General features: G+C 35.9%; 1 protein-coding gene and 1 long non-coding RNA gene across 2 annotated transcripts in view; both read right to left on the bottom strand.

Moving 5' to 3' along the window:
• Nucleotides 1-1,350: 1,350 nt before the first annotated feature.
• On the bottom strand, nt 1,351-3,046 carry LOC123383394. The gene is made up of 2 exons (XR_006593082.1): nt 2,331-3,046; nt 1,351-1,644 (listed from the first exon to the last, which is right to left on the bottom strand). It is a non-coding gene; the product is annotated as an uncharacterized LOC123383394 (long non-coding RNA).
• Nucleotides 3,047-3,569: 523 nt separating this feature from the next.
• FAM133A (family with sequence similarity 133 member A) overlaps nt 3,570-27,137 on the bottom strand; it is a 51,790-nt gene continuing 28,222 nt past the window's right edge. The window contains 4 exon segments of the mRNA XM_023249049.2: nt 3,570-4,406; nt 4,409-4,553; nt 4,555-4,939; nt 19,030-19,115. Of these exon segments, the coding sequence (XP_023104817.1) occupies nt 4,141-4,406; nt 4,409-4,553; nt 4,555-4,809 (666 nt within the window). The 5' untranslated portion in view covers nt 4,810-4,939; nt 19,030-19,115 and the 3' untranslated portion in view covers nt 3,570-4,140.

Genomic DNA, 27,137 nt, shown 5'->3' with positions numbered 1-27,137 from the left:
TTTTAAATCCAGTTAGTTAACATACAGTGTTATATCAGTTTCAGGCGTACAATATAGTGATTTAACACTTCCATACACCACCCTGTGCTTATTGCAACAGGCGTACTCCTTAATTCCCATCACCTATTTAACCCTTCCCCCTCCCCCATCCCTCTCCCCTGTGGTAACCAACAGTTTGTCCTCTATAGTGAAGAGACTGTTATTGGTTTGCCTCCTTCCCTTTCCCCTTTGCTCATTTGTTTCTTAAATTCCACGTATAAATGAAACCATATGGTATTCGTCTTTCTCTGACTTATTTCACTTAGAATAATACTCTCTAGCTCCATCCATGTTGGAAATAAAAAGATTTCATTCTTTTTTATAAGTTTATTTATTTTGAGAGGGGGAGGAACAGACAGACAGAGGGAGAAGAATTCCAAGCAGGATCCCCCCCCCCCCCCCCATCAGCACAGAGCCTGAAGCAGGGCTTGATTTCAGGATCAGGGCTTGATCTCAGGAACTGTGAGATAATGACCTGAGCCAAAATCAAGAGTCAGATGCTTAACTGACTGAGCCACCCAGGTGCCCCAAGATTCCATTCTTTTCTATGGTGCAGTAGTATTCCATTGTAGATATATACCACATCTTTTTTGTCCATCCATCAGTTGATGGATATTTGGGCTCTTTCCACAATTTGGCTATTGGTTATAATGCTGCTATAAACATCAGGGTGCATGTACCCCTTTGAATTAGTATTTTTGTATTCTTTGGGTAAATGCCTAGTAGTGCAATTGCTGAATCATAGGGTGGTTCTACTTTTAACTTTGTTATGAGTCATATAAAGTGAGTCACTAATAACAATTTTACTGCTTTTCACATAAGGGTAAATTATTTTGTTTTCAATCTGAAGGCTACCTATTGAATGTTCACCTAAATCTATTTAATCTATTGTCCTGTACATAGTTTCGTATCATTTCACCATATCATCTATACTTACATCTAAAAAATAGCATTCTTCTTCCTTATCAAGTCCCCATGAGTGCTTTTAAATTTTTCTTCTAAACCCTTTATTGGAAGATTATTTTGGCTATATTCAGAGGAATAATGAAATAGTTTTGCTTTTTAGACAGCATTGTTGATAACCATAAAATGTTGTGCTAGACCATCCTCTTCCTCAGTCATTAAACACCAATGCAAATAAAATAACATTTCCTTCTATTATGACATAAATGATCACCTCTGAAACAAGTTGAAAAAAGATGTGATAGAAGTAAGTTATTTATTTAAATAACAAAATAGACATTCTAGAATGCTACAATATTAGATTAGGTTAGGTGAAGCTGTGGTAATAAAAAAGACCCAAAATCTCAGTGGCTTAACACATAACAGTTTATTTCTTACTCTCAAAAGTTTCACTGCAAGTCCATCAGCTCTCCAAGGCAGGTCCCTTGTAAAGAGTAACTTAGAGATACAGGTTGCATCCATCTCATAGATACACCATTTGGAGTACATTGCTTTCAGGTCACCATGGCAGGTAAAGAGAGGGCTGGAAGGTCACGCAGGACTTTTTCTGCTCCAGTATTGAAATGACACCTCATTTCTGTTTACAATCTCTGTAATCCCTCTGCTAGAAGTAGTCAAATGGCATTACCTAAGTACAAGGGGCTGGGAAGTAAATGAGAGCACACAGATATTTGGTAAGCTGTTAATGTCTTTACCATATTCTACAAATAATATAAGCTTCTTTCATATGTTAATCAAAACCAAATTTGAAAAATTCTATATGGATATAAGATATCCCTTAACTATAATATTTTTATCAGCATATATAGTGCTGTTGTTTTTTTTTAGAAAACAACTAAAGTTATGAAGCTTTAAGGTGATCTATCATGATATTAAATATATAATGTTCCAAGAAACTTACTGAGAGAACTGCAAAAAATTGGGGAGCCAATATTTATTTACTTGATATTTTCTATCTTTATAATAACTTTACCTGTGATTCAAGGAGGTTGATATGAAATCAGCTATTAAAAAGTAGCTATTGATTCCCTCATCATGCCAAAATATTTTGTAAATATGTTACAATTAGCACATCCTCTGTAACAGGTGGGTTTTTTTGAGACATCAATTTATAATTAATATTACTCTGACATATCAATATGTAAAATAAAAATAATTCTCAACTCATTTCAGAGTTAGTGCTAAACATTAATCAGCAACAAACATGAGGCACCATTTAATAAAATATAACACAGGAAGATCAATGATGTCATTATCTTCTAAATTCAACTCCTATTTTAAATCAATACTAATGCTTAAGATACTGAACTTCTAAACAGAATACTTACTAAGATTTTGGAAATAGTTTCGTGTAACAAGACACATAGCGTACTAGAGGTCTGGCACTTAACTTGCTTGCAGTAAACAAGCTTCAATATGAATGAAATATAGTAATGAAATATAGTAAGATTAAGAAATTACAAACTTGTATCCTAAGCATAAATCATATAAAAAGGATTAATGGTTGTATAGAATATCCCTGGATAATCAAAGATTAATAGTATAAAACATGCAAAATATTTCACATCTTTATTAATAAAAAAGATACCAGGGTTTATATAAAATGATTCCCCTCCAAATGGCATCAAAGTTAATTCAAACAATGTAACACTCTAATGCTAAACAGTATTCAGTACTATTGAAGTGGAGGTAAATTTCATAGAACTGGGGGTTTACTTATCTTCTTGTTCACATGAAGGAGCATACAACATCCCAGAATTTCACCAAATAAGAATAGAATGGCTGTTGCACTGGCAAAGATAGGATGTGTAAAGATCAAAGGCACACACTATTCAGCTAGCTAAAGTTATAGCAAACTCTTTTTTCCCCCACAGGCCCTTTCCTCATGTAAACTAAAGTTTATTAAGAAGTAAAATAAACTAATTTTCAAAAGTAAGGATTTATAGCATTCCCTGATAATTGCTTGTATCTCTGAGGGATTGGTTATAATAATTCCATTTTCATTCATGATTTTATCTATTTGGTTCATCTGCCTTTTCTTTTTGAGAAGCCTGGCTAGAGGTTTATCAATTTTGTTTATTTTTTCAAAAAACCAACTCTTGGTTTCGTTGATCTGCTCTACAGTTTTTTTAGATTCTATATTGTTTATTTCTGCTCTGATCTTTATTATTTCTTTTCTTCTGCTGGGTTTAGGCTGCCTTTGCTGTTCTGCTTCTAGTTCCTTTAGGTGTGCTGTTAGATTTTGTATTTGGGATTTTTCTTGTTTCTGGAGATAGGCCTGGATTGCAATGTATTTTCCTCTCAGGACTGCCTTCACTGCATCCCAAAGCATTTGGATTGTTGTATTTTCATTTTCGTTTGTTTCCATATATTTTTTAAATTTCTTCTCTAATTGCCTGGTTGACCCATTCCTTCTTTAGTAGGGTGTTCTTTAACCTCCATGTTTTTGGAGGTTTCCCAGACTTTTTCCTGTGGTTGATTTCAAGCTTCATAGCATTGTGGTCTGAAAGTATGCATGGTATGATTTCAGTTCTTGTATACTTATGAAGGGCTGTTTTGTGACCCAGTATATGATCTATCTTGGAGAATGTTCCATGTGCACTCGAGAAGAAAGTATATTCTGTTGCTTTGGGATGCAGAGTTCTAAATAGATCTGTCAAGTCCATCTGATCCAATGTATCATTCAGGACACTTAAAAGTAAGGATTTAGAGATATCATTAAGTCCATGCTTCAAAAATGTCAACTATAGTCATCTAGATATTTCTAATTACATTTTATATGTGTATCCAAATTACACACTTTTAAATAAGATACATTCCGGGGGGTCAAATTATTATCTAAAACATTTAAATTCAATTCCAAACGTCTTAACCACTAATATGAACAACAGGGTTTTAGCTCCCAGAAGAATTAACCAATGGAAGGAAAAACACACAAACTAACAAAATTATATATTTGTGCTGCAGGCAGTGATTATGGCCCTTTCTGGCACAGTGGCATATGACTGACACTCAGTCCAGGAATAATTCTATTAGCACAGGGAAATTCATGCATTTTTGTAAATATGCCCTAACATTCACAGTTGAAGTTTCCTTAAGTGCTTGCTTTTTTAAATGGGAAAATCTTAATTTTTTATGTTATCCTGACTTGTGACTTGAACCTGACTTCTTTTTCTTCTTCTTACTATGTTTCTTGTGATGTTTCTTCTTCTTTGCTTTTTCTGTTGCTTTTTCTCACTCTTCATGTCTCTTCTTTTTTGCTTGAACTTCCACTTCATAATCTGATTCTGATGAGGATTCTAATAAGAAAGGTTTATCTTCAGGATAAGTCTTCTTTCTTTTTTTGCTGAGTCTTCTAATATACTTTTCTTTCTCTGTTTCATCCTTTGACTTTTCTTTTTTACAGATTCCTTGCTTTCTGATTCAGATTCATATGTAGAGCTTTCTGATGACCTGTATGAACAGTTCTTTTCCTTTTTTCATTGTTTCTTTTCCTCATTCTCAGAATCAGAGCTTGATGAAGAAGATGAATACTGATAAGATTTCTTCTTTTTCTTTCTTTCTTTTTTGTCTGGATGAACTTTCATTTTCACTTATTAATTTCTCTCTGCTTTTTTCTAATTATTTTTTCCAATTCTCATTCATTTTTTCTTCAAATTAAGCTAATGCCTTGGAGCCTTTCTTTTTATTTTCTAATTGTTTCTTCACTTCTTCCCAGGTGGGCCTTGGTCGATTCAGATAATCTTGTATTGTTGGGCCTACAGATTGAGTTGGGCCCCTCCATCTGGCCATTGATATAGGATTCATAAAGTCCACTCAATTATCCCACTTCCCCATGGAGTCTGAAGGCTCCAAGAGCAGACCCTCAATTCTAAGGAGAATAAAAATAAACCCTCCTTCAGTTCTTCATTTACTGGTATATCAAGCAGGCTCTATTCTGTTAGAGAAACAGATGGAATGGTTACAAAACACCTTTAATGTAAAAAAAATAATAATAATCTTAATTGTTCACTATCGTTTACATAGTACAATAGACATTTTCAAAATCTTAGACCTTGAGAACAAAGAATATACACATTTAAGACTTTTGCATACTTTTTATATTGTGGTATGAATATAACATTTTATATATCTCATAAGGTTCTCACTTATCTAAAAGTTTTACTAAATATTTCTTTTTATATTGTATGATACTTACCTTTTTTTCTTTTTTATTCAGCCTTATATAGTATAAAAAGAGAGAGAGAAAAATTTCTATAGCTGAAATCTGTACCAGGCAGATGTTCCCCAACTTAGAAAAGTGCAGCAGAATCCACTCCACTCTGACAGAAACCTAGGAGTTATATATGGAAAACTCTCTACTTCATCTCTCACATATAATTCATCACTACATCCTGCTGTTTTAAACCTTGACAATAGGTCTCATATCCATTCACTTATTTCCAAATATATGGTCATCAATTTAGTCGAAGCACTATCACTTGGACTATTAATCTCTAGTATCAATTAAGTGTTATTTGCCAGGGACTGCTTAGTGTTTTCAAATGGCTTATCTCATTCAATCTCTAGACTAATGCTAAGAGGTTGATTCTTTTATTATCCCTATTGCACAGATGAATAAACTGAGGCTTAGAGAATTTGAGTAACTTGCATAATGTAACAGCTAATAATTGTTAGAACTAGGATTTAAACCAAGGGAGCATGACTTCAGTGTCTTTTTTTTTTCAATATATGAAATTAATTGTCAAATTTGTTTCCATACAACACCCAGTGCTCATCCCAAAAGGTGCCCTCCTCAATACCCATCACCCACCCTCCCCTCCCTCCCACCCCCCATCAACCCTCAGTTTGTTCTCAGTTTTTAAGAGTCTCTTATGCGCTCTCTCCCTGGTATCTCACCACTGCGTCAGTGCAGTTAGACATCAGCAAATTAATGAGAGGAGAGAGGAGGCCCCTGCTCTTGGGCACACACAGGAACTTACTCCAGCTCCAGACACACCGTAAACACTTTCATCTAATGGAAGATAAGCTGTGAAATCGGATTTCTGAACCACAAGACACTTGTGTAAAAACTGCATTCCATGCCAGGCCTGAAATGTTCCAAAGCTCAGTTCGCTATCAGCATCCCAGGTGGTCCAATTAATAAAGAGCTAGTGTGGGGCCACTAGCACAAACAAGGCAGCTCCTTAGAACCTGAACTTCCTATTTGTTCCATTCCTTGGGTAGATAACGCCTGTTAATTACTCTGGAGGTTTTGTTAGAACATTCTATCTGGTCTCGCTGAATCAAGCTCTCCTCTCCAGATTGCCCTATATGGGGAACTGAAAATAATCCTCGTTTCAATGTATTTTCTTTTAGAAATTATTTTGGCGAGGAGAGAGGGAAGATGGTGGCGTAGGAGGACACTGGACTCACCGCGCGTCCCGCTGATCACTTAGATTCCACCTACACCTGCCTAAATAACCCAGAAAACCAACAGAGGATTAGCAGAATGAAGTCTCCGGAGCCAAGCCCAGACGAGAGGCCCACGGAAGAGGGGCCCCTCCTGAAGTGGATCACCTAAGGAGAAGCGAGATAAGCCTGCCCCTCCTGCCCCCATGCAACTTGCCTAACCACCCCAGCTAATACGCCAGATCCCCAGCATCACAAGCCTGGCAGTGTGCAAGTAGCCCAAATGGCCACGCCACCCCACAGTGAATCCGCCCCTAGGAGAGGGGAAGAGAAGGCACACACCAGTCTGACTGTGGCCTCAGCGGTGGGCTGGGGGCAGACATCAGGTCGGTCTGCAGCCCTGCCCACCAACTCCAGTTATACACAACAGCACAGGGGAAGTGCCCTGCAGGTCCTCACCACTCCAGTGAGTGACCAAACGGAAGAATTCCCCTCAGAAGAATCTCCAGGAAATAACAACAGCTAATGAACTGATCAAAATGAATTTAAACAATATAACAGAAAGTGAATTTAGAATAATAGTCATAAAATTAATCACTGGGCTTGAAAACAGTATAGAGGACAGCAGAGAATCTCTTGCTACAGAGATCAAGGGACTAAGGAACAGTCAGGAGGAGCTGAAAAGCGTTTTAAACGAAATGCAAAACAAAAAGGAAATGACGACAGCTCGGATTGAAGAGGCAGAGGAGAGAATAGGTGAACTAGAAGATAAAGTTATGGAAAAAGAGGAAGCTGAGAAAAAGAGAGATAAAAAAATCCAGGAGTATGAGGGGAAAATTAGAGAACTAAGTGATGCACTAAAAAGAAATAATATACGCATAATTGGTATCCCAGAGGAGGAAGAGAGAGGGAAAGGTGCTGAAGGGGTACTTGAAGAAATAATAGCTGAGAACTTCCCTGAACTGGGGAAGGAAAAAGGCATTGAAATCCAAGAGGCACAGAGAACTCCCTTCAGACGTAACTTGAATCGATCTTCTGCACGACATATCATAGTGAAACTGGCAAAATACAAGGATAAAAAGAAAATTCTGAAAGCATCAAGGGATAAACGTGCCCTCACATATAAAGGGAGACCTATAAGACTCGTGACTGATGTCTCTTTTGAAACTTGGCAGGCCAGAAAGAATTGGCACGAGATCTTCAGTGTGCTAGACAGAAAAAATATGCAGCCCAGAATCCTTTATGCAGCAAGTCTGTTGTTTAGAATAGAAGGAGAGATAAAGGTCTTCCCAAACAAACAAAAACTGAAGGAATTTGTCACCACTAAACCAGCCCTACAAGAGATCCTAAGGGGGACCCTGTGAGACAAAGTCCCAGAGACATCACTACAAGCATAAAACATACAGACATCACAATGACTCTAAACCCATACCTTTCTATAATAACACTGAATGTAAACGGATTAAATGTGCCAACCAAAAGACATAGGGTATCAGAATGGATAACAAAAAACAAGACCCATCTATTTGCTGTCTACAAGAGACTCATTTTAGACCTGAGGACACCTTCAGATTGAGAGTGAGGGGATGGAGAAGTATTTATCATGCTACTGGAAGCCAAAAGAAAGCTAGAGTAGCCATACTTATGTCAGAAAAACTAGACTTGAAATTAAAGGCTGTAACAAGAGATGAAGAAGGGCATTATATAATAATTACAGGGTCTATCCATCAGGAAGAGCTAACAATTATAAATGTCTATGCGCCGAATACCGGAGCCCCCAAATATATAAAACAATTACTCATAAACATAAGCAACCTTATTGATAAGAATGTGGTAATTGCAGGGGACTTTAACACCCCACTTACAGAAATGGATAGATCATCTAGACACACGGTCAATAAAGAAACAAGGGCCCTGAATGATACATTGGATCAGATGGACTTGACAGATATATTTAGAACTCTGCATCCCAAAGCAACAACCCAGAATAGAATATACTTTCTTCTCGAGTGCACACGGAACATTCTCCAAGATAGATCATATACTGGGTCACAAAACAGCCCTTCATAAGTTTACAAGAATTGAAATTATACCATGCATACTTTCAGACCACAATGCTATGAGGCTTGAAATCAACCACAGGAAAAAGTCTGGAAAACCTCCAAAAGCATGGATGCTGAAGAACACCCTACTAAAGAATGAGTGGGTCAATGAGGCAATTAGAGAAGAAATTAAAAAATATATGGAAACAAACAAAAATGAAAATACAACAATCCAAACGCTTTGGGACGCTGCGAAGGTAGTCCTGAGAGGAAAACACATTGAAATCCAGGCCTATCTCCAGAAAGAAGAAAAATCCCAAATACAAAATCTAACAGCACACCTAAAGGAAATAGAAGCAGAACAGCAAAGGCAGCCTAAACCCAGCAGAAGAAGAGAAATAATAAAGATCAGAGCAGAAATAAACAATATAGAATCTAAAAAAATTGTAGAGCAGATCAACGAAACCAAGAGTTGGTTTTTTGAAAAAATAAACAAAATTGACAAATCTCTAGCCAGGCTCCTCAAAAAGAAAAGGGAGATGACCCAAATAGATAAAATCATGAATGAAAAAGGAATTATTACAACCAATCCCTCAGAGATACAAACAATTATCAGGGAATACTATGAAAAATTATGTCAACAAACTGGACAACCTGGAAGAAATGGACAAATTCCTAAACACCCACACTCTTCCAAAACTCAATCAGGAGGAAATAGAAAGCTTGAACAGACCCTTAACCAGCGAAGACATTGAATCGGTTATCAAAAATCTCCCAACAAATAAGAGTCCAGGACCAGATGGCTTCTACCAGGAGAGTTCTACCAGACGTTTAACACAGAGATAATACCTATCCTTCTCAAACTATTGCAAGAAATAGAAGGGGAAGGAAAATTTCCACTCATTCTATGAAGCCAGTATTACTTTGATTCCTAAACCAGACAGAGACTGAGTAAAAAAAGAGAACTACAGGCCAATATCCCTGATGAATATGGATGCAAAATTCTCAATAAGATACTAGCAAATCGAATTCAACAGCATATAAAAAGAATGACTCACCATGATCAAGTGGGATTCATTGCTGGGATGCAGGGCTGGTTCAACATTTGCAAATCAATCAACGTGATACATCACATTAATAAAAAAAAAAAAAGAGAAGAACCATATGATCTTGTCAATCGATGCAGAAAAGGCCTTTGACAAAATCCAGCACCCTTTCTTAATAAAAACCCTTGAGAAAGTTGGGATAGAAGGAACATACTTAAAGATCATAAAAGCCATTTATGAAAAGCCCATAGCTAACGTCATCCTCAATGGGGAAAAACTGAGAGCTTTTTCCCTGAGATGAGGAACACGACAGGGATGCCCACTCTCACCGCTGTTGTTTAACATAGTGTTGGAAGTTCTAGCCTCAGCAATCAGACAACAAAAGGAAAACAAAGACATCAAAATTGGCAAACATGAAGTCAAGCTTTCCCTTTTTGCAGATGACATGATACTATACATGGAAAATCCGATAGACTCCACCAAAAGTCTGCTAGAACTGATACAGGAATTCAGCAAAGTTGCAGGATACAAAATCAATGTACAGAAATCAGTTGCATTCTTACACACTAACAATGAAGCAACAGAAAGACAAATAAAGACATTGATCCCATTCACAATTGCACCAAGAAGCATAAAATACCTAGGAATAAATCTAACCAAAGATGTAAAAGATCTGTATGCTGAAAACTAGAGAAAGCTTATGAAAGTAATTGAAGAAGACTTAAAGAAATGGAAAGACATTCCCTGCTCATGGATTGGAAGAATAAATATTGTCAAAATGGCAATACTACCCAAAGCAATCTACACATTGAATGCAATCCCAATCAAAATTGCACCAGCATTCTTCTCAAAACTAGAACAAGCAATCCTAAAATTCATATGGAACCACAAAAGGCCCCGAATAGACAAAGTAATTTTGAAGAAGAAGACCAAAGCAGGAGGCATCACCATCCCAGACTTTCGCCTCTACTACAAAGCTGTCATCATCAAGACAGCATGGTATTGGCACAAAAGCAGACACAGAGACCACTGGAATAGAATAGAAACCCCAGAACTAGACCCACAAACGTATGGCCAACTCATCTTTGACAAAGCAGTACAGAACATCCAATGGAAAAAAGACAGTCTCTTTAACAAATGGTGCTGGGAGAACTGGACAGCAACATGCAGAAGGTTGAAACTAGACCACTTTCACACACCATTCACAAAAATAAACTCAAAATGGATAAAGGACCTGAATGTGAGACAGGAAACCATCAAAACCCTAGAGGAGAAAGCAGGAAAAGACCTGTCTGACCTCAGCCGTAGCAATCTCTTACTCGACACATCCCCAAAGGCAAGGGAATTAAAAGCAAAAGTGAATTACTGGGACCTTATGAAGATAAAAAGCTTCTGCACAGCAAAGGAAACAACCAACAAAACTAAAAGGCAACCAATGGAATGGGAAAAGATATTTGCAAATGGCATATCAGACAAAGGGCTAGTATCCAAAATCTATAAAGAGCTCACCAAACTCCACACCGGAAATACAAATAACTCAGTGAAGAAATGGGCAGAAAACATGAATAGACACTTCTCTAAAGAAGACATCCGGATGGCCAACAGGCACATGAAAAGATGTTCAGCGTCGCTCCTTATCAGGGAAATACAAATCAAAACCATACTCAGATATCACCTCACGCCAGTCAGAGTGGCCAAAATGAACAAATCAGGAGACTATAGATGCTGGAGAGGATGTGGAGAAACGGGAACCCTCTTGCACTGTTGGTGGGAATGCAAATTGGTGCAGCCGCTCTGGAAAGCAGTGTGGAGGTTCCTCAGAAAATTAAAAATAGACCTACCCTATGACCCAGCAATAGCACTGCTAGGAATTTATCCAAGGGATACAGGAGTACTGATGCATAGGGCCACTTGTACCCCAACGTTCATAGCAGCACTCTCAACAATAGCCAAATTATGGAAAGAGCCTAAATGTCCATCAACTGATGAATGGAATAAGAAATTGTGGTTTATATACACAATGGAGTACTATATGGCAATGAGAAAGAACGAAATATGGCCCTTTGTAGCAACGTGGATGGAACTGGAGAGTGTGATGCTAAGTGAAATAAGCCATACAGAGAAAGACAGATACCATATGGTTTCACTCTTATGTGGATCCTGAGAAACTTAACAGGAACCCATGGGGGAGGGGAAGGAAAAAAAAAAAAAGAGGTTAGAGTGGGAGAGAGCCAAAGCAGAAGAGGCTCTTAAAAACTGAGAACAAACTGAGGGTTGATGGGGGGTTGGAGGGAGGAGAGGGTGGGTGATGGGTATCAAAGAGGGCACCTTTTGGGATGAGCACTGGGTGTTGTATGGAAACCAATTTGACAATAAATTTCATATATAAAAAAAAAGTTGTAATTCCTGTATCTGCTGTACCCAGTTTCCCTTTTTTCTTTCTCTTATTTCCCTTATATCCTACATTAATATGGAACACTTGCAACAACTGATGAGACAATGCTGATGTATATTAACTAATGTCCATTGAGTATTCAAATTTCCTTAGCTTTTAGCTGATTTTTTTTGTTGTTGTCGTTGTTAGTTTGTTGTTTGTGTGTGTGTGTGTGTGTGTGTGTGTGTGTGTGTGTGTGTTTATCACAGGAATCAACCCAGAATACGGTGGTACATTTAGTCATCATGTCTCCCAGGCTTCTTGTGATTATGGAAGTTTCTCAGAATTTCCTTGGTTTTGATGACCTTGACTGTTTTGAGGAGTACTGATCAGATATTTATTAGAATCCTCTTCAATTTGGGTGTCCCTGATGTTTTTCTCATGGTTGGAATTAGGTTTAGGTTCTTGGAAGAAAGAACACAGGTAAATTACCATTTTCATTACTTCATCTCAAGGGTACATACGTTGATCACCTAACTGAGGAGTGTTCGTCTGATTTCTCCACTGTAAGATTATACTCCTTGTCCATACTATACTCTTTGAAAGGAAGTCAATTTTTGCAGCCCACACTTAAGGAATGGAGATTTACCCTCCACCTCCTTGGAGGAGTATCTATATTAATTACTTGAAATTTGTGTGTATGGGAGATTTATCCATTCATAATCACTGATTCAGTTTTTCAATCATTTTTATCCATATGGGTCAAGAGTACTGATTTTTATAATTTGGTGAATATTTCAGTAGTACTTTATTTTGCTGCCAAAATAGTTCTAGTTTTGGCCTTTGGGACCTCTTTTAGTTGGCTTCTGTGTCCTTTTGACATGGCCTCATCATTTTTTTCCTTAAGCACTCCCTACTTTCTGGCTAAGACACTCCAGGATATTTTGTATACCACCCGCATTAGCCCTAGAATCCTATCAGGGAATCATTGCACTAGGTCTTCTCAGTAGACAGGGCCAGGAAGTATATGAAGTGGTTTTAATTCATTCAATCACATATGAAGTTTGAAATAAATACATGACATTTGAATATAAAGTATTTACAGATGGTATGCAGCAAACTATGTTGACTATAATATGACATCCAGGTCATATGACTGAGTCATCATTAACAGAGTCTATGTTATGATTATTTCCTGATTAATAGGAAAGGAGCTCTACTACATATTTCTGAAATTTCTTGAAAAGTCTAATAGTCTAAAAAAAAAAGAGCAAAGGTCCTCAGAACTAGCTCTGCCCCTTTAGCATTTGCCCTAGTCAACCAGCCATGAACAAAATAACAGTACCGTTTATAGTGTCAATGTCAATGTTTTAAGAAACCCTATGTAGAAAACCATTATATACAATGTTTTAAGAAACCCTATTAAGAAACCATTGTATACATAAGTATAAAATTCAACTACGCATTTTCCAAGAAAATGCATTTGGCAAGTTTTGGATACTCACTAGCAACTTTCTTGAGTCTTCCTTAACAACAAATTTTGCCCTACAATGTGTGTTTAGATGTGATATGACTATATGTGATGTAACTAACATATCCTTGGAGCACTGAAAATTCTAGTTCTTCTATTCAAGGAGTCCTCTTACATAAACCAAAGCTATTTGGATACTAGTTTCTTTCCATCTGTATGATGAGTCCTATGAAAATACACCTCAAAAATAAGGTTTGCTACATATCTTCTCCATACTCACCCGGTTTCTATTTAACAAATGTCTCATTGTATGAATTTTGTAGAAACCCTTGACAAGATCCCTCAAGTCCTAAAGTTTATTGAGTTTGTTTGTTTGTTTGTTTGTTTATTTATTTATTTATTTATTTATTTATTTATTTTTAGCACTGAACATCTAAAATCAGTTTGCTCACATTTGGCCAGAGCGTAAATGGAATATCATTAATATATGAGACTTTCAAAGTGAGATAGAACTGCATCTATCACATATTCCTTACAATTTAATCTACATGTTTGTGTTAAAAAGTGATATACTCTTTATTAGAGAATTTTGATATGTTTCTTGAGTAAATACACTGTGTACCCAAAGTCATTTGTAATCTAAAATCTGCCAAATATTCCCTAGGATCTAGTTGTGCCAGGATACACTTGTCCCTAAGCATAGAAAGCAAAATACCAGGGGAACTCTTTGTTATTCTGCCAGAGAACACAGTTCAAAACCACATCTATTTATGCATGGCTTTAAATAGCCTTACTTGGTTTTACATGAATCAATGTTTCAGTCACTACCTTCTGTACCCTGCTACCCTAACACAATATTTAAATGTATTTCTGAAAACAGAACAGATAATTTGATGTAATGTATACAGATGAATATACTGGCTATGAAATAGCTAAAAGCATCAAAGTTAGTTACTGAATCTGGGTACATTTACATGAATCACATCTCTTCTCATATTTGAAATTACTACATGTGCAAATTTCCTAATAATTCAAATGCCAGAGCATATAGAATTATTTGTTACAATAGCTAAATTATGATGCTTATCAGAAACGATAATAAGTTGTGCTCAGAAGCATCACAAACTAAAAATTTGTATTAGAATTACGTTATTATATTAGAATCAAAGGGGACTACATTTCTGAATGTAGTCCCAAAGAAGAAGTCCCCAGAAGATTCAGAAATCCATGACTGGCCTGATTTGAAAACATATGTGGGAAAATAACTCAGTATGGAAAGGAAAAAACAAAACAAAACAGATTTCAATTCAGGAATAACACTGAAGAAGGGTTGGCTTGATGAAGGCAGATAAAATGTAGGGAAAATTCACTAGGCAGGCTACTTCACACATACAGCAAATCATCATTAGAATTCATTATCATTACAGTTGAAAGCCTAGCTTTCCCATTTACTTGCTGAAGCTCTCAGACAAATCATATAACCTCTCTGTGTCTCAGTTCTCATTTCTGAAAATTAACATATGATCATTCTTTTTTATAATCTCATTCCCTGCCAGGTTCAAATGGAATACTGTTTGGCTCTCATTCACTGTTCATGGTGAATACTGAATAGTGAATTCACCATGAACAGATACTGTTCCAAGTAGTTTACATGGTTTATCATTTAATTCCCATGAAGTAGATGCCATTATTTTCCCCATTTGACAGATGAAGAAACTCAGTATCCAGAAGGTTAAGTAATATGTCCAAGGTTTCATAGCTAGTAAGTGCTAGAACCAAGATTAGACACCTAGCAGCCTGATTTAAAACCTGCATTATTAAAGAATGTTATAGCATGAAAAGTGGCCATAAATTCTAGTTGAGAACTCTAATGAAAATATGATGGTTATTTGTAGTTGTACCTCTATCCCTCAAGTTCAGAAGGTCACAGGACAAGTACTTACTTGAAAGGGCAGAAGAGAGTCTAATGTTAATAAAATTTAAATTGGTTGATAGTATCAGTTTCTATAAATTGGGACAACTTGAATCAGGAGTTCTACTAATTTGTTAAATCAATCTAAAATTTTCAGATACATGAAGCATACATCTCTCTTTGGGTGTGAATGGGGATGGAAGTCTAGCCTAAACTAGTCAATGTTTCTTTTTGTATTACCAATACCACTAAATTTTATGATTATGAAGATTAACTTGAGAAAATGGAAATATATAGAAAACTTTAAAACACCATTGTTTTCAACTTCTTTCCTTGCCCAACCTGATGATTACCAGAATTGTTAAAATGGACTGATTCAAGTTTTCCTTCTCTTTTCAAACTTGCAAGTGTGGCAATGCATAAGGAACAGTGTTAACTATAATCAGCAAAAAATAAAATGGAAACTATCCCAGTCAGCCTGGATTATCTACAAACTCTACTAAGAGTTTCTTCCTTTTAGATTACAGATTACTTACTACCTAGCTCTGTTCCTTTGTATGACTGTATATGTTTCTGTATTTGTAGATTGTCATTTCTTTTTTTCTTAATATTTACTTATTTATTTTGAGAGAGAGGGAGAGGGAGAGAGAGAATGAACAGAGAGGGCCAGAGAGAGAGGGAGAGAGAGAATCCCAAGAAGGCTCTGCACTGTCAGCACAGAGTTGAACATGGGGCTCGATCTCACAAACCATGAGATCATGACCTCAGCTGAAATGAAGAGTCAGACACCTAACTGAATGAACCACTCAGGTGCCCTGACTGTTCTAATTTCCTTTTCCCTCACTGTACTGCAGATCCCTAAAGATAAAAGAATAGCATGTGCCCAAACTACTATGCTCTATCTACTGTGTTAGCAGATATTCTGAGTGACAGAATTTGCTAACTTGACACTTAAAAACATATCATATCACTTATTTTCACCTATTTGTTATATAATTGCCAGTTTTTATGTAGTATTCAGAAATATAGGAAAGTTCCACACTGGGAACTCAGCTGTTTTTACTTAGACTCTTCTGAATCATTTTACCATTTTACTGACACTGAAATAATCTGCCTATATAACTGCCTAAATCTGAAGATTCAGAAATCTGAAGGTTCAAGTACGTTTGTTTGATTCACTCCAAACTCAGTAATTCTAGATAACTTTCTCTCTATACAAGAAGTCAATTCTAACCTGAAATTATTCAACCACCTTGAATAGAAGCATACAGATTACTTAATGCAATCCCTTAAATCTTTTGATAGGCAGTCCTTCCAAAACCTTGTAATCTTTTTGGATTAATCTATTCTAAAATGTTTGAGCATGAAATTCCTCATCATGGAAATAAAGTTTGTATCCTAAAAATTAATGAAACATCTAAAATGTTTATCCATGCTAAAATGGAAGAAAACTTACTTTCATCAGTACAAATTACTGGCCTAGAAAATAAATCATGGTTCTAGAACTTTATTCTGACTATACTAAAATTTAAAATAACTTAAACTAAGGTTCAACCTATATGGCAGAAATACATAATCTGAATGAAGGCGATTCACTTATTCACATAACAAATATATACTGAGATTGTACTATGAGATAGGCACTAGTGTTAAACAAGACAGATCAAGTCCGTGACTTCATGAGGTGTACATTTTAGAAGAGGAAGATAATTACAAATTTGGGCTTTATTCCAAGTATGTCATAATACATGTAATCAAGACTCTAATAGAAAATACTAGGTGGGGGATATTGAAGAACAAGTTAAATGACATAATGAAGAAACACATAGATAAATCCAAAATATGGGACATTCTATAAAACAAACAGCTTGTCTTTTATAACAATTACATGGAAGAAAATGAAGATGATTCTAGAAAAAAAAGAAGTTTTAATGAGACATAATTAAATGCATGAACTTTGATTTTATCCTGGTTCAATAAAAAACAGGTATATGAGGTTTCTTTTTAGGAGTGATGAAAATGTTCTAAAATTAGATTGTGGTAACAACTGTACAACTTCTGTAAATTTACAGTAAATCACTGACTCTTACATTTAAAATTATATCCCACAAAGCTGTTAAAAAAGATTTTGAGGGGACACTGAAGATACCTAATATTGATGGGTATTAAATGATATCACGAAATTATTTTTAATTATCTCAAATATTATAATATTGATAGTACAGAAGACAACGTCCTTATTTTTAAGTGATGCATGCTGAAAAATTTGCATTCGAAGTATCATGTCTGTAACTTACTTTTAAATTGTGCAGCAAAACAGAGAACGCAAATACAGCAAAATGATGTTAGTTCTTGACTCTAGGTTGTGAGTATATAGGTATTAATTGCAAAAGGCTTTCAAGTTTTCTACATTCTTGAAAATTTAATAATAAAAAATTGTATATTAATTTTCAAGAGGGAAAAAAAGATGGGTGCCTGGGTGGCTCAGTCAGTTAAGCGTCCAAGTTCAGCTTAGGTCATGATCTTGATGTTCATGAGTTTTGAGCCCCAGTCCTGCTCTGTGCTGAGAGCTCTGAGCCTGAAGCCTGCTTTGGATTCTGTGTCTCCCTCTCTCTCTCTGATGCACTCATGCTGTGTCTCTCTGTCCCAAAAATAAAAAAAAAACAATTTAAAAAGAGGAAAAAAAGAGAGCCATTTGAAGACATTAAGTAAGGAGTGATATCTGTTGTTTTGGGGCATCTTAAATTGGATTTGTCTACTGTATGATCTGATAAGTTATACAAAAATCCCTCAGTTGCTGAAAACTGAATAAATTGAATATATTGGGAAATAACTGATTATGAAGCTACAATATAGACTTGGCCTAATGTTCTGTCTCCAGCAGGATAAATAGTGAACAAGCAATTCACCTATTTTGCTTCCTGTCTCTTTCACCTTTAACTTTTCAATTCTGGCTGGTTCACTTTTTTCAAAATCAAGGATCCCTAATGCTTTTGGCATTAAAAAAAGACAAAGTGAATTTACAGGCTCCAGTCTAAATAATCTCATCAGTCTACCTAATCTCATCACTGCTTATCTCTTCCTCCTTACCTTCTGCCTCACTTATCTTCCTTCCTCTCTCACCTCAAAATCAATGGCTTTCTTTTCATATCTCAGATATGACACATTCTCCCCTAACCAGAGTCTTTGCCTGTACTATTTCCCCTCCTAAGTGCAACTTAAATATCATTCATTTAGAGAAACTTGTCTTGATGTTCTTGAAAAAGCTAGGTCTGACAATTATACTCTCTGATGGAACTTTGTACTGTTACTTTTAATATTCATTGCAATGATAATTATCTAATTATTTGTGCAATCACTTAATATAATTTCCTCCCACTAGATTATGAGTTTTATAAGGAAAGGATTCTGTGTGTATTGTGCTCACTAATGAAGATTTCAGGAAAACATTAGCATATAAATATGTTATTGTTTCACTTACAAAACAACAGAAAACCACCTTTCAACCCCATTTCTCCTATTATCTAACACTCCATTTCTCTGTTACCCTTCTTTAGAAAAACCTGTGGAAAGGGATGTTCATACATTGTTTTCAAGTCTTCTTATTCTCTCTTGAACACACACCAATTTGGGGTTTTGATCTCAACCACTTCATGAGGACTTTTGTTGTCTAGGTCACTAATGACCTCTATGTCACTAAATTTAATGATCAATTTTCATTCTTTATGTTAATCTCATCAACTGACATCAATTGACAGAGTGAATGACTCCCTTTTCCTTGAAACATTTACCTCAGTTGGCTTCCAGGATTAAACACACTCTTGGTCTTCCTCTCACCTTCCCACCTTTTTGTTCCTTCCAGTTTCCTTTTCAGGTTCTTTCACATTGACCAAAAAAATAAGAAAAAATAAGATAATATTTGTTAAAGTTCTTGCACTAAACTGGTGGTAAGTTTTAGGTTATAGAACTAAAACTTAACGTAACAGAAAATGTAATAACCGAATTTGAAAAAGTATGCTAACCAAAACAAAAGACTCTTTTACTCAAAGCAATAATCTACCTTAAAGTGTTATGATTAGCACTTTAACCATTATTATTACTTAATCAATTGTAAATAACTACTATAAGTAACTATAGGTTGCTCCCTGTTAATCACACTTTCCTACCTATACACCTAATACATTCTTCCTCATTGTTGAAATTCCTCTACTCTCAAAGGAATCATTGTTCTGAAACCCAATTTCTTTAAACAAAATTCTGCTCCAACATCTGGACCCCTAATTTTATATTTCTATAGTGCTTTCAAATTTACAGAGTAAATTATTCATAAAAGCAATATTGGAGTAAATTTTATGAAATAATTTAACAATCCATCACAATCTATGGAACAAATTAATTTTCTATCTTCTTTGATGTCTCTAAACTTTTATGACCAAAATGGAATGACCCACAAAAACTTTTCTGATAGCAAAAAACAGATATTACTATAAGACTATAACTCAAAATGGGGCCCCAGGACCCATGGGGTTCTCCAAGATCCTCTCAGGGGTCTGCAAGGTTTTCATTTTTCCAATTATGTTATTTGTATGAGGCCTTATTTTACTCATATACTTCAACCAAAATATCATATCACAACAGATTAAATGCAGAAACATATATGAGAATTATTGTCAGTATTAAAGAAGTTTAAAAATATGAAATGATACATACTGTTCACTAAATATTTTTAATTTGGAAGATATAATTACTTTTAATAAAATGTTATCCAGTTAAAATACAATTGTCTTATTACTGGTATTTTTAAATGAGTTAATAAGCATTTTAAACATTTCTTAGTTCTCATCTTTAATATCATAAATATCAATAGCTATTTTTATCAGATATTATTTACCATATAAACAAATGTACTTTGGGGTTCTCAGTAATTTGTCATGAAGTAAAGGAATCCTGAAACCAAAAACATTGAGAACCATTTTCATTGAGAAAATGTTTCTGAGTCTGTGAACTGACCATGTGCATCACAGCCATCTGGGATACTTGTTAAAAATATATATTTCTGGACTTCAGAGACCCAGGGGTCATGAACTTACATTTTTAAAGCAGCTCTCAGGTGACTCTTATGCATACTAATACTAGAAAATTCTAATAAAGAGGTATATTGACTTTGGAGTTTGATGGATTCCAACCCTAGTTGTGCTGCTTCCTTGTTATAACCCCAGCCTATACCACTCTTGCCTGATTCCCTAATCTTACTTTTTGTCCCTCCCTCCATCTCCTGAATCCTCTTCCAACTGCACATTCTCAACTAAATAGTTCCTCTTTTATAGAGGAAGCCCAAAACTTTCTATGTAACAGGAATTTAGAAGCAGCAATCTAGTTCTTAAAGAAAGGGGCCTAAAGTTGCACTTCTAAAGCAAGCACATTGCTTTTACTCAGGTTGTTTTACTGGGGATGACTAGGGAGCTATCTGGTGGGGGCATAATATTTCCTAGGCTACTCATTGGCATTACCACTTACCTATATGCTTCTGCTCCTAAACAGGGTAAACCTCCTCAAAGGATTTTATTTACTGTTCTTTACTTCGAAGCACATGGAACCATGAAGCTGGCAGCCATTTTGTCTTTCCTTAGCCCCACCCCAAATCAATTATCCACCTAATGCTGCCATCTTCTACTTCCTCAATGTTTACTGTGATTTGCATACATTGTTCCTACGAATCAGAGGCCTGGAACTGTTTATGATGTTATCAATTTAGCCAATTAACAGAAACCAATGAAATTTTGCCCAGCGGTGAAAAAACACTTTCAGCACCACAGGGTTATTTAAAGACATCAAAATTCTCTGTAGAACAGTGCTGCTCAAGGTATAGTACACCAACCTTCAAGATCAGAATCATATACGATGTTTTTAAAAAATGCAGATTACTGTGCTCCATTCCAGACTAAGTGTATCAAAATCTCTGGCAGTGAGTGAAATCTAGGAATTTGTAATTTTAATAATTTCCTCAGGTTATTACACTATAAAGTCTGAAAACCATTGCCATAAGGGAAATTTCAATCAGAAACAATAAAAATAGGAAAAATAAGCATATTCTGTTTCACTACCTGTTTTATTGATCGTAAATGTATGTCACCCATGTGCCCTTCCACACAGATTTAATATTTCCTTCCTTCTGTGTAAACATTATTTACTATTCCATCAGTGTTCCAGTAGTATCAGGACTAGGGAAGTTAATTCAAACTACAGTTACAAGATATCAATGTATAAAACAGAATGCCCATCTATTAGTTTATAATGGGAAATATTTGTAAACACAGGGATGCTCAGTTTGATAACCAGCATATTCTGAATCTATCAGATAATACATATACAAAAATAAATTATAATAAGACATTACCACGGTGAGCCAGGAATCATTAGAATAGTCAGTAGATATTCTTAATGACTACTGCTTTAATAGTTAATTTGATCTGCCTATCCATCTCCAACATAGGGTTGAGGACTAGAGTATTTCAATCTGATAATTAGGGCATTTCCTTTCCTATACATTGCTGGAAACTCACAGCTAGCTCTCCAATTTTCTCTAATACAGTAATTTTCTTTCTGATAATTCAGTCTTCTGAATTAAATGATTAGATTTTACCTTTTAAATTTATCAACACATTCTATTCACGCTTCCCTGCAACTCAACCAAAACTCTTGGTGTTTCCAAATCAAATTATCTACTCACAAGCAGTCTTGGGTTAATTCTGCAAGTGGTTTATCTTACTGTGACTCTTCATTTTTCTTAATTTCACCTCGAATTTCTAACCTTAATTTCCTTGATTTTATAAGACACTCAGAATTTCTAACCTTAATTTCACCTTGATTTTATAAGATACTCAGAATTTTGCAAATATAAATAATAAATTTGCAAAGAGTTCTTAAGAATATTCAGTATGCTGTCTATATTATATTCTAATGTTTAAAAGTATCAGGACAGAAGTTTCATATTATAATTCTTATATTATGGTAATTGGAGAATATTTTTGAAATTTTTTCCTGTGTTAAAAGGCACTGTATAAAGATGGCAAGTAAGCACATGAAAAGATCTTCAACAACATATGCCATCAGAGAAATATAAATTAAACCAGCAACAAGATATCACTACACACCTATTAGAATGCCCAAAATGTAGGACACTGACAACACCAAACATTGTCAAGGATGTGGAGCAACAGGAACTCTCATACATTGCTGGCAGAAATGTAAACTGGTATAGCCACTTTGGAAGACAGTTTGGCAATTGCCAAACTAAATATACTCTTACCAAATGATTTAGCAACTGTGCTCCTTGGTATATACCTTAAAGAGTTAAAAATTTATGTCTGTACAGCTATCTGGACATACATGTGTAGAGTAGCTTTATTCACAATTGCCAAAACTTGGAAGCAACCAAGATGTCCTTCAGTATGTGAATGGATAAATAAAGTGTGATACATCCATACACTGGAATACTATTCAGCAATAAAAAGAAATAAGCTATCAAGGCATTAAAGGACATGAAAGAAATTTAAATGCATATTACTAAGGGAAGTAAGTCAATCTGAAGAGGCTATATACTGTATAATCCCAACAATATGACATTCTGAAAAAGGTAAAAGTATGGAGACAATAAAAATATCAGTGGTTTCCAGTGGTAACAAAATGAAAAGGCAGAGCACAGAATTTTTAGGACAGTGAAACACTCTGTATGATACTATAATAGTGGATATATGTCATTATACATTTATCTAAACCCACAAAAACCAAGAGAAAACCCTAAGGTAAACTATAAACTGGATAATTACGATGTGTTAGGAAAGGTTCATCCTTGGTAAAAGAAATAAAAAATACTATTCTGGCAAGTGATATTGGCAATGGGGGAGCCTATACAGGTATGGAGGGCAGAGGGTGTATGGGAAATCTCTGTACCCCACTCTCAATTTTGTTGTAAAGTTAAAACTGCTCTAAAAAATTAGTCTTAGAAAAGACATTCCAAACAAAACTATTACAGATAATAAACATGCTATATTATCTTTCTCAAAAGATGTTCAACCATATTGGCATTTCCATCTTTTTGCATTTCTATTCCAGTTTCTTTCCATCCTTTATTCACCTTCTAAATGTAATGAGATGATCCCTGTTCTGCCAACCCAATGCAATACTTTTATGTAGACAGTCATTCTTTTCTTTTTAAAATTACCCTTAGATTTTTTAAAAGTTCTAAAATATGGGTGTTATTTTTAATAGATAATAATCATCATTTGAATTTTTTTATTTTTTTAGTGTTTTTATTTATTTTTGAGACAGAGACAGACAGAGCATGAGCAGGAGAGGGGCAGAGAGAAAGGGAGACACAGATTCTGAAGCAGGCTCCAGGCTCTGAGCTCCCAGAACAGAGCCCGACGCAGGGCTCGAACTCACGGACTGTGAGATCATGACCTGAGCCGAAGTTGGACGCTTAACCAACTGAGACACGCAGGCACCCCATCATCTGAATTTTTATGACAATTAAATTTATAATCCATTTATCTATGTAATTTTTTGTTTAGTCTTTGCTTAGGCCTTATAGATTGTGGAAATATTTCAAAAGGGCAGCCTAAAGGTAGCAAATGCTAATCTTTGTTGTTACTTCAAAGTTATAAGAACTTGTTGTGAAACCTTTATTAAAAGCATTAGTTATAAAAAGTAACAACAGTAAAATCAGTACTAAAATGCATGCAAATGTGCTAAATTAAGAAGGGCCTTGGACTTAGAAAAGAGTTCTAATGCTACATCTCACTTATGCTAGTTATATAAACTTAGGATGGTCTTTTAGCCTGTGTGAAGCTCTGATAAAATAAGAAAAGCTGTCTCTATTTTATGAGTTTTGGTGAAAATCAAATAAGGTAGTATATATGAACATACTTCAATAAGGTAAATGTGTCAGGCTTATATAATTTCATATTGTTAGAATTGTTAGTATTATCATGGTATCATGAGGGTATAATAGGAGGACCTATAACCATATTTAACAAAAGTTTCAAAGAAAATTCTGAAATTAAATAATATATATCTGAATGACATTACACACACATACACAATGGTAAATATTTAGGAGGGTCCTATAAATAATGCAGATTACTATGCAAATGCTGTGCACCAAGTATGCTCTACTTGCATACATATTTTTCTTTACCCTATTCTCTGTCCAGTATATCATCCACACTGCCAATTCTAGTTACCTTCCCTAAAAAAAAAAAAAAAAAAAAAAAAAACCTCATTTGGTTACTCCTTAATATTTATTTAATTACATTTGAATTCCCTAGTTAGGCAGAAAGATCTTTGCCTTGATCTAACCTCATCTCCCCTTAACTCTCTTCCTCTTATTCTCTCTTCTTCTTCCATATATCACTGAGATCCTTATGCTTTCGTCACAAAAGGTAGCTTACTAGTCTTCAAATATTCCAAGAACTTGCCTAACTCTTTGACTTTACACAAACATGTTTCTTTGCCTAGAATATTTTCCCTTTAATTCCTGACTTTCCAGATCCTCCTGGAAGGAAATAATGTCTTTCTCTCTTATATTCCTATGCTATATTCATTCATTCATTTATCCTATATTTATTGAGTGCTTACTATGTGCCCAGGACTGTGCTAGAAAGTACTGGTGACATTGCACAGTTATGGTCCCTAAACTCATAGATTTTATAAAATGCTCATATTAAATAAATAATCCACAAATAACTACATAATTAAAACTGTAATAGTGCTATAGGGGCACCTGGTGGCTCAGTCGGATAAGCATCTGACTTCGGCTCAGGTCATGATCTCGCGGTTTTTGAGTTCGAGCCCCGCTTCAGGCTCTGTGCTGACAGCTCAGAGCCTAGAGCCTGCTTCAGATTCTGTGTCTCCCTCTCTCTGGCCCTACCCCTCTCACACTCTGTCTCTGTCTCTCTCAAAAATAAATAAACATTAACAAAATTTTAAATTGTAATAGTGCCATAAAGAAAATGTATAGAGTTTGATGCACTTAACTAATACTTAGTCTATGGGATCAGGGAAGACCTCTCTTTGAAAGTAGGATTTAAAATAAGACTTGAAAGATGAATAGTCTTTGGCCAGGTAAAGTAGATTGGGTCTTGTTCTGGGCAGAAGGAAATCATATGTGAAGGTATAGGAATTAGCTTGGCTCCTTCAAGAAACATTAGGACAATATGACTGGAGGGTAATAATCAATGATTATGGTGGCATGACATGATGCTGGAGAAATGGGCAGGAGCATGATCATGAAGAAACTCGTGGGCAAAAGTAAATATTTTGAAGTTTTTCCACAAGGCCATGAGAAGAGTTCTGAATAAAGGAGAAAGAGAGATATATTTAAATTTGCATTTTATAAAAATTATTCTCTCTGTAAACAATAATAGATAGGTAAGACTGTATTCAAAAGGAATGTCAATCTAGGTGAGAGATGCTGTTTACTTGGACTATTTTGGGACTAGAATGTCACATCTCTGAAATGACACCCTTAATTAAACATCATACTATATGCCAGGCGGGAAGCCACTGAAAATTTTAAGCAGAGAAGTGATGTGATCATACTTTCATCTTTAAAAGATCATTTTCCCCCTTGTGTGGAGAAATAATATTAGTGGGCTAGGATGGTATGCAGGATGATAAGTTAGGCAGTAGTCCAGGTATGATAGTTTAAATTTTCTTAATGTTTATTTGTTTTTGAGGTAGGGGAGGGGTAGAAAGACAGGGGGCAGAGGATCTGAAGTGGGCTCTGTGCTGACAGCACTGAGCTTGGTGTGGGTTCAAACTCACAAACCATAAGATCATGACCTGAGCCGAAGTTGGACACTCAAGACTGAGCCCCCCAGATGACCCCCAGGGTAGGATAGTTTAGAATGCAGTGGTTGCAATTAATGATGATAATCTGGACTATGACCTTGGAACTAGAGTAGGAGACAAATGGAAATATATGAGATACGATTTTTGGAGGTAGAACTAAGAGGACTGATTGAGATGGGGCTCACTAAAGAGGATTAGTAGCAAAGGGTGGGTGAGCAAATTCATTTTCACACATGTTAATTTTGGGATGCCTGCTAGATATCTAAGTAGAGGTTTTGAATAGTCAATTGATAATATGAGTCTGGGGCTCAAAATAGATACACACTTGGTTGTCTACCTTATACTTCAATTAGTTTAGACTCTAACACTACATGGAGAATTTTGGTAAGACAGCAATAAAGGTTTATTCATCTATTATTTCCTGTGGAATCAAACATACATAGGAGAGGAGCTAATATGGTAGCATAGTAGGAGGGCCATAGACTAGGCTTGTCCTTCAAACACAGATAACTGTCAAATCATTCTGAATACCCAAGAAATCGACCTGAGGACAGAACAAACTCCACATCTAGAATGAGAGAACAGGCCACAACATGGAAGGTAGGAAGTACAGAGACATGGTTTGGGGAAGAAGGGATCATGGGTGCTGTGGAGGGGAGGGAGCCCTGGTCACAAAGAAAGGCAAGACAGAAAGGAGCACACAGGGAAACACACAAGGAGAACACTTCCCCAATGCCATTGGCTGGGGAAAAAAAAGGGGAGGTCCGATTTTGGTGAGTTTCTAATACCAGCAGAGCTCAAATACTTGAGTTTTAAATGTCTGCAGGCTTGGCTGGGATAGAGACCTGAGGGTGCTGGAGTAAAGGCAGGCAAGCAACTCTGAGCAGATGGTGAAATCTGAGGATTGTCTAAGGTGCACTGGGCGGGGGGTGGGGGGGGAGACTGTTCCCTTTTCTTAGAGCACATCTGTGAGGGGTAGTTTCCACAGAGACATCTCTCCAGGGACAAAGGAGCCTGTGGGAGCAATTTCCCTCCTCTACCCCTC

The sequence above is a fragment of the Felis catus genome, chromosome X (genome assembly GCF_018350175.1).
Source record: "Felis catus isolate Fca126 chromosome X, F.catus_Fca126_mat1.0, whole genome shotgun sequence".
NCBI classification, from domain to species: Eukaryota; Metazoa; Chordata; class Mammalia; order Carnivora; family Felidae; genus Felis; species Felis catus.
The sequence above is the reverse complement of the archived record's forward strand: the minus strand, read 5'-3'. Positions and strand labels throughout refer to the sequence as shown.